The sequence below is a fragment of the Pogoniulus pusillus genome, chromosome Z, assembly GCF_015220805.1.
Source record: "Pogoniulus pusillus isolate bPogPus1 chromosome Z, bPogPus1.pri, whole genome shotgun sequence".
NCBI classification, from domain to species: Eukaryota; Metazoa; Chordata; class Aves; order Piciformes; family Lybiidae; genus Pogoniulus; species Pogoniulus pusillus.
The window spans coordinates 27,286,465-27,294,450 of NC_087309.1; the positions used below are offsets into that span (position 1 = coordinate 27,286,465).

Sequence of the window (7,986 nt, forward strand, 5' to 3'; positions counted from 1 at the left end):
CCACATGTGGGCAAACACAAAATTCAGTCTGACTTATCTTTATAGAAAGGCAAATCTAAAACACAGGCTTCTTCTATTGAATTCACAGGATCACAGAACCACATAATTATTGAGGGTGGAATAGACCTCTAAGATCATCAAGTCCAGCCTATGACCTACCACCACCACATTGACAAGACCATGTAACTAAGTGCCACATCCAAGCTTCCTTAAACACCTCCAGGGGTGGCAACTCCACCACCTCCCTGGGCAGTCCATTCTGGTGTCTAATTACCCTTTCCATGAGGACGTGCTTCCTAACATCCAACCTAAACCTCCTCTGGTGCAGCTTCAGACATGCCTTCTTGTCTTGTCACAGTTTTCCTGGGAGAAGACCCTGACCCCCACCTTACTACAACTTCCCTTCAGGTAGCTGTGGAGTGTGAGAAAGGTCCCTCCCGAGTCTCCCCCCGGCTAAACAACCCCAGCTCCCTCAGCCTCTCCTCATAAGACTTTCTCACTGGTCTCACCACTCTCCTCTGGACCTACTCCAGCACCTCAGTATCTTTCTTCAAGTGAGAGGCCCAGACCTGCACACAGTACTCAAGCTGAGGCCTCACCAGTGCCGAGTACAGGGGCAGGATTGCATCCCTAGTCCTGCTGGCCAGGCTATTCCCAATACAAGCAAAATGCCATTGGCATTTCATGCCTCCTGGGCACACAGCTAGCTCATGTTCAGCTGGTTGTCAAGCAGCACTCCCAGGTCTCTCTCTGCCAGGCCACTCTCCAGCCACTCATCTTCCAGTCTGTTCTGCATGGGGTTATTGTGGCCAAAGTGTAGTGACCTAACTGAGCTGGCCAAGCCACTCTCCATCATTTATCAACAGTCCTGGCTCACTGGAGAGGTTCCTGAAGACGGGAAGCTGGCCAATGTGATACCCATCCACAAAAAGGGTCGTAAGGAGGTGCCAGAAAACTACAGACCTGTCAGCCTGACCTCAGTGCCTGGCAAGGGCATGCAACAGGTCATCTTGAGTGCCATCACAAAGCACCTACAGGATGGCCAAGGGATCAGGCCCAGCCAGCATGGGTTTAGGAAGGGCAGGTCCTGTCTCACCAACCTGATCTCCTTTTATGATCAGGTTGCCCACCTGGTGAATGTGAGGCAGGCTGTGGATGTAGTCTACCTGGACTCAGCAAAGCCTTTGACACTGTCTGCCACAAGAAGCTCCTGGCCAAGCTGGCAGCTCATGGCTTGGACAGATTCACTCTGTGCTGGATCAAGAACTGGCTGGATGGCAGAGCCCAGAGAGTGGTGGTGAATGGTGCCACATCCAGTTGGCAGCTGTCACTAGTGGTGTTCCCCAGGAATCAGTGCTGGGACCAGTCCTGTTCAACATCTTTATTGATGACCTGGATGAGGGGATTGAGTCCAGCATCAATAAGTTTGCAGATGACACCAAGCTAGGAGCAGACTTTGATCTGTTGGAAGGTAGGAGAGCCCTGCAGAGAGACCTGGACAGGCTAGATGCGTGGGCAGAGGCCAGTGGGATGAGACTGAACAAGGCCAAGTGCAGAGTTCTGCACTTTGGACACAACAACCCCAAGCAGCACTACAGGCTGGGTACAGAGTTGCTGGAGAGTAGCCAGGAAGAAAGGGACCTGGGGGTACTGGTAGATAGTAGGCTGAAGATGAGCCAGCAGTGTGCCCAGGTGGCCAAGAGAGCCAATGGCATCCTGGCCTGCATCAGGAACAGTGTGGCCAGTAGGACGAGGGAGGTTATTCTTGCCCTGTACTCAGCACTGGTCAGGCCACACCTTGAGTGCTGTGTCCAGTTCTGGGCCCCTCAATTCAAGAGAGATGATGAGGTGCTGGAACACATCCAGAGAAGGGTGACAAAGCTGGTGAGGGGCCTGGAACACAAACCCTATGAGGAGAGGCTGAGGGAGCTGGGGTGTTTAGCCTGGAGAAGAGGAGGCTCAGGGGTGGTCTCATTGTTGTCTACAACTACCTGAAGGGAGGTTGTAGTCAGGTGGGGGGTGGCCTCTTCTCCCAGGCAACCAGCAATAGAACAAGGGGACACAGTCTCAAGTTGTGCCAGGGTAGGTATAGGCTGGATGTTAGGAGGAAGTTGTTGCCAGAGAGAGTGATTTGCCATTGGAATGGGCTGCCCAGGGAGGTGGTGGAGGCACCGTCCCTGGAGGTGTTCAAGAAAATACTGGAATGAGGCACTTGGTGCCATGGTCTAGTTGACTGGGATAGGACTGGGTAATAGGTTGGACTGGATTGTCTTGGAGGTCTCTTCCAACCTGGTTGATTCTATGATTCTATAAACCTATTGTGCAGCCCTAGACAATCAACTAGACCATGGCACTAAGTGCCTCATCCGGTCTTTTCTTGAACACCTCCAGAAATGGTGTTACCACCTCCATGGGCAGCCCATTAGGATCTTGTCACTCTCTCCAGGCATAGTGCTGGATTATTTTTTGTGGGTTTATTCCTCACTTGGACATGTGGTGCAAAAAGTAATCATAAACTATCCTTCTTTTGGAGGTAAGGGGTAAAGATTATCTGGGGATTCACTGAAAATGGTGCTATAATCTGAAGCTGTGAGAGTATGATACTAACTATAGTATACACACACAGGAGGAACATTTGCCTCCAATTTAAAAGATGTCATGCATTTAAGTAATGCAGGCTTTCTGCATAGGAAAATGTGCTGTTTCTCGTTGTGGTTTAAGTTATTGTACACATTCCCTCCAATAGAATCCAGAATAATTTTTGTATGAAGACTTTAATGGCTTTGAAAACGTGTCCTCACTTGGATGAAGTTTTTTTAAAATCCATTTTGAAGGGGCAGATTCCCTTCTTTGGCTGACTCTCACCCTCTGCAGAAGTCAGGCTGTTAAAAAATCAGTACCTAGTCAACTCCCTGCCAAAAGAATATTGGTATATAGCAAATTATTGCTCTGGTATTTTTCCCTTGCCAAAGCAAGCAAGGACAGTCCTATTGATCTTTCCTATGCTACAGTCTGAGAGACAAAACCAGGAACTATTTCAACCTTTTTAACTGTAGTGGTACTTTCCTGATGTAATCCAGGATTATTCCCTGCTGGCCAAACAAGAGGTCATGAAAAAAGACTGAGCATCTGATTCAAAAGAAAATTCAGCTGAAAGCCAAGCATTGGAAAGATGAGTCAATACAAAAGCAAGTGGCAGCTCTGGATTTAAACAGAAGTCCAGAGCATTTAACCTACTTTAGCAGATCAATGCAGCAGATTTTTAATCATCACATTAATCCTAAAATAAAAATAATTACCCCAGAGATCTGTATTAAAGTCCCTTAATTATATCTCATTTCATCATCCTTTTTACTCAGAATCAAGAGCTACAGAGACCAGGCCTTCCTGATGTCATTCTCCAGCTGTCAGTTTAACTCACTCGCTAGGACTTTAGCCGCTACAGGTATAAAGCATTGCCCCCATCCACCGCACTTGGGGGGAAAACTGAAAAAGGAAAGAGAAAAGACAGCAAGATTTTGCTTTCCAATGGCATGGTACAAAATAGCAGGGGAAGGAGAAGAAAACTTTACATGGCGGTTGAAAAATACACAAATACCTGGATGATCCAATCTCTGAATTCTCCCCTTCTTCCAGCAATGCCATGAGCTCATTAATATCTCATTCAGGAGAAAGAGAGGACTTGATCAAAGATTGGACCTGCTATCAAATTTCACTGAGCAGAACTTCTTTCCTGGAGCATACCTTCCTGTTTGCAGTCTGGCTACACCCACAGGGAGGATTTGAAAGCATGACGCTGGGCAAACACAAGATGAGCATCCATAGCACCCTCCATGGAGAGCTTCAAGTGGGGCTTTATGGCAATAAAACTAGCCCATTTCCTACTTGTAAGGACAAGTGGCATGGCACACCTTACAGTCAGCCAGTCAGCTTTTCCACCTTTCTCCCAGAAAAGGATGCCCTTGTCCATACCACTTACTGAGACCAGTCCCTATTCCCATATTGTCCCCTGCATTGTGACCAAGCTGCCTGGTTTAGATCAGACTCTCCCTGCCCTGCTGGCCTTTGGCCATTTCCACCATTTTCTCAGAAAGAAACAAGTTTTCTCTGTGTTATATTTAGGCTTAAAAGCATTGTACATTTACTGGAATGGTACTTCAGGGCAATTTTCAGGTTTCTCTAAACACACCAGGGAATTTCTTCCTGCCGTCTTGGGAAGAGGCAGGTGTTGGGAGGCAAGCAAAGGCCATCATAAAACAAGCAGCATGTGGAATCCCAGCAAGTAAATGGCTTTAGCTTTAGGTAGCATCCCCGAGCTCCAGCTTGGCAAGCAGCACCAAAGTTATAAATATCCCACTTATCTTCTGCAAGGATGCTCTCCAAAACCACCAGCTCCACCATGGTCTCTGGAGATACAAGCTATGAGGTGTCCAAGGAACCTCACAGATAGCATCAGCTTCTAATAAGCGATTTAATCCTGGAGGTTTGTGAAAGGAAAGAGTAATTAAAGGTTACAGCTACCCCTGCACAGAGCAAAGTGGCAATCAAACTACCCAGGAACGGTTACTGTAATATAACGTAGGGCATGACAGTGGGAAAGAAAATGTGAAAAAGTACCTTTAGGATAATATTATGGTAACAATGTAGGCTGCTACGCAAATCAACTCTCTATCATTAATAACTGATAGCCTGAGACTGGCACATCCTGCATTTTTATTCCATGAAAGGTAGGAACCACCTCTGCCTAGCAGAAAGGAGCCAAATCTTTTTACCCTGCAGTGACTCGGGCAGGGAAATCTTTTCTTTGAGATTATTTCATGTGAAAAAAGAAAAAAAAAAAGGAAAATAAATAAATCATTACAAGCTCAAATTTAAAAAAAAAAAATCCAAACTAACAAACAAACCACCCACACAATGTCTTCCAGAGAAAATAATAAAATTCCCCTCCTGACTTGAGCCCCTTTGATGGCAAATTACTCAGAGCCAGACCCTCCTAGCAAGCCTAGGAATTGGACATCATCCTTCTTTTCATTCCTCACTCACTGGAAGTTATAATTGTATTTTCACATCATGTTATCTTTACATTGCTATTTTTCATTTCAATTTATACTTGGGATTTATTTTTCATTTCTCTAATCCTGTTGCAGTCATTTCAACTTAGAAAAGCAAGCACTGGTAGGGCTGCAAGCCCTCCAGGACAAATGAGAAAGTAAAGGAAGATCAGAACAACTGGTCATAAAGTCAGCCTCTCAACACCAAGGCAGCTCAGTACTATTCTTGTCTATCTACCTGTTTCCTGAAGCACCCAAAGATGGAAATTTTACACCTCTTGGGGTAGCCATTTCCTTCAAAAGTTTCCCTTCACACTCAAATTCAAATCTTTCCTGTTGTAGCTGGAGTCCAAGGCTTCTTGTTGTGTCATGAGTCTTTACAAGAGATAAGTTTTTCACCTTTCTCCTGTCAAAAATCATTTAGGGTATTTCAAGACAGTTTTCTTGTCAAGTCTCTCCATGCCAAACAAACACAAGTTTGCTGCACCTTTGCTCATACTTGATGCTTTCCCTGGGCTCTTTTCAGATAAGCCACATCTTTCTGGAAGTGAGATGCCCAAAATCAGAGTCCCCCAGCCAAGGCCTCACTGCTAGGCATGGAACACAAACTACTTGGTGAATAAGCTACAGTGCTCCTGTCTATACATATTAATATCATGCTTGCTGTTTCCCCTTCCCCCAGCAAAAGCATTTGCTGATTTGTCAGAACTTTGCTTGCTCCTGGCACAAGGCAAACAACTACATGAGCTGCAAAACAGACAAGAACCAAAACATTGATCTCTTCTGGTAAAACGCTGTTAAATTCCAGTATAAAATTCCACAGCAACTACTTACACTCCTGAAATCCACTTACCTCAAAGCACCTAAGAGAGATTTTACCCTCTATAAAATCATACAAGCAGTAACACCTCAAGCTAGATTAAAGTAAAATAAACTCTGCATAGGTCAAGGTTAAACACTTGAAGATCTCTACTGACGTTCACTGCAAAAAGACAGTGCCACTTCCAGATCAAAGACTGATGTGCTCTACAACAAAGCAGTCACAGCATTAATTCATGAGAATATAGCAGTGAAAAAATAAAGTGCTCTCTCTCTCATCTCAGAATACAAATACTGCCACTTTCAATTTAGGAACTGCATCCACATGTTTGTTTCTAAAGATGTTAAAGTTTAGGTAAAGAGTGTGCTACATTAATTCAACCTCTCAAACCAGATCAGCTTTAACTTACATAGGGTGAAAAGCCTATACAGCAGGGTTTGATCAAGGGTGAATTCTGAGATTGTACAAGTCAGTCTGGTTTAAGTTAAGTAAGACCTAGATTTTTACAATAGCTGAGACTAAAGCACAATCTAATAAACAAACAAATCACTATATTCTGCCTAACATTCTCCTTTATTAACAATCTTAACAGACATTGCAGATGCTGAATGCACCTTCCTGGGTTGACAATGTATTAATACTGTCAGATTAACAGGGAGAAGTCCTTTGAACTGTTATAATCATATGGTTGGGTCTCTGTCTCCATTCTGTCTGATCAGACAACTTTCTCTATTCCTTCAAATTCCTCTTACCTTTTGAGATAATTTCTCCCATAGAGGATCTGCTGCAGCAAGGTGACCACGGCAAAGGCGCAGATGAATATGAAGAACAAAGTTCTGTTTCCCAGCAAATCCCTGCTCGACGAAGGGTCAGTGTATCCCATCCTTCTTAAAAGCCACTGAAGCTCCACTGAAGAAAAAAATCAGTTCATTATTGCCTTCATGCCCTTTTTGCTGAGAAGTGGAGGGGAATTCTTGCTGGCTTTTCTGTGAGCAATCCAGGGACAAGATATCCCATTGTTTGGCCCTGCTGCCCCTTCCTTGCCCCTCTTGGATGTTAGCTCCAAGACTGTGCGCAATTGCTTGCTTCCATGGTAAAGTTTCCAGGAGATTCAGACGTGGGTAACATCTAAAATCATCTCTCAGAGCTCTTTCAGTGCAGGCAGCCTGTGCTGTGTGAGAGGCATTCTGTTCTCTCTAAGCCTCTCCTGAAAACCCGCTGCTAGCAATTATCTACTTCAATCCCATTTTCATATTCCAGATGGGGGAAGCTGCAAATAAACCAGAAAACTGCAGCCAATGGCAAAGACAGGGCTCCGGCAACCTGCGTTGGAAACACATAGTCATCAGCTCTTCTTTGCTTCTGCTCAGTGATTCCAACAAAATGTGCTTGCAAGGAGACGTGACTGGGGTGTACTATTATTGAACAAGCATGTAACGATCATGAGGATTTCATTCAGTCCCCTGCAAAAAAAAACAAACAGCAGCAGCAATCTGGTCAGGCTAGCAGGAAAGCTGCATTTAATGTAGCAGCGTGCCAGTCGTACCGCGCCTTCAGCACCGTAGCATTTGCATGCAGAATGCAGTGCCTTTAGTCATACACCACTCACTATTTGGGCTCCTGCATTTCCTCTGGTTATTCCTCCAGAGTAAGCATAAGCAAGGTCACTGTGCATCTCTTCAAGGACAGAGCTCTCAGTTCCTGCATGCTGATTTATTGGAGGCTCTCAGTACCCTCACAGCCGCAGAGAGGGAGACTGCCTCTCAGTGCAGGCTCCAAGAACCATTCATTTAAAGAGACAAATATTCTGATTGTTCCTCCACCAAAACCAGTTCTCTTTTGAAAGGGAAAAGCAACAAAACCTTGTCCATGGTCATAATGACCCTTCTAAAAATCTCCCCATTGTGAGGAGAGGCTCAATTCATCTTACAGGCAAATCAATGGGAGTTTTTATTACTGATTTAACAGGGAGCAAAATCTGCCCCTAACACTGAGCATCTTAAAATAAGTTCCAATGAAAGCTTTATTCATGAATGAAATATGCTGACTAGGAGATTGTTTTGACCCAATAACAGACCAGAAAAAGACTGTGACAACAAAATGTGGGGAGAAAAA

At 44.7% G+C, this 7,986-nt stretch overlaps 1 protein-coding gene across 2 annotated transcripts in view; it reads right to left on the minus strand.

Moving 5' to 3' along the window:
• Nucleotides 1–7,548, minus strand: part of ST8SIA5 (ST8 alpha-N-acetyl-neuraminide alpha-2,8-sialyltransferase 5) — a 55,928-nt gene extending 48,380 nt beyond the window's left edge. Inside the window, exon 1 of one of the 2 annotated variants that reach the window (XM_064140125.1) lies at nucleotides 6,624–7,548. In XM_064140125.1, the coding sequence (XP_063996195.1) occupies nucleotides 6,624–6,754 (131 nt within the window). In that variant the 5' untranslated portion in view covers nucleotides 6,755–7,548. The remainder of the gene's footprint in view (nucleotides 1–6,623) is intronic. The other variant, XM_064140127.1, reaches the window with a different exon arrangement.
• Between the last annotated feature and the right edge of the window lie 438 nt (nucleotides 7,549–7,986).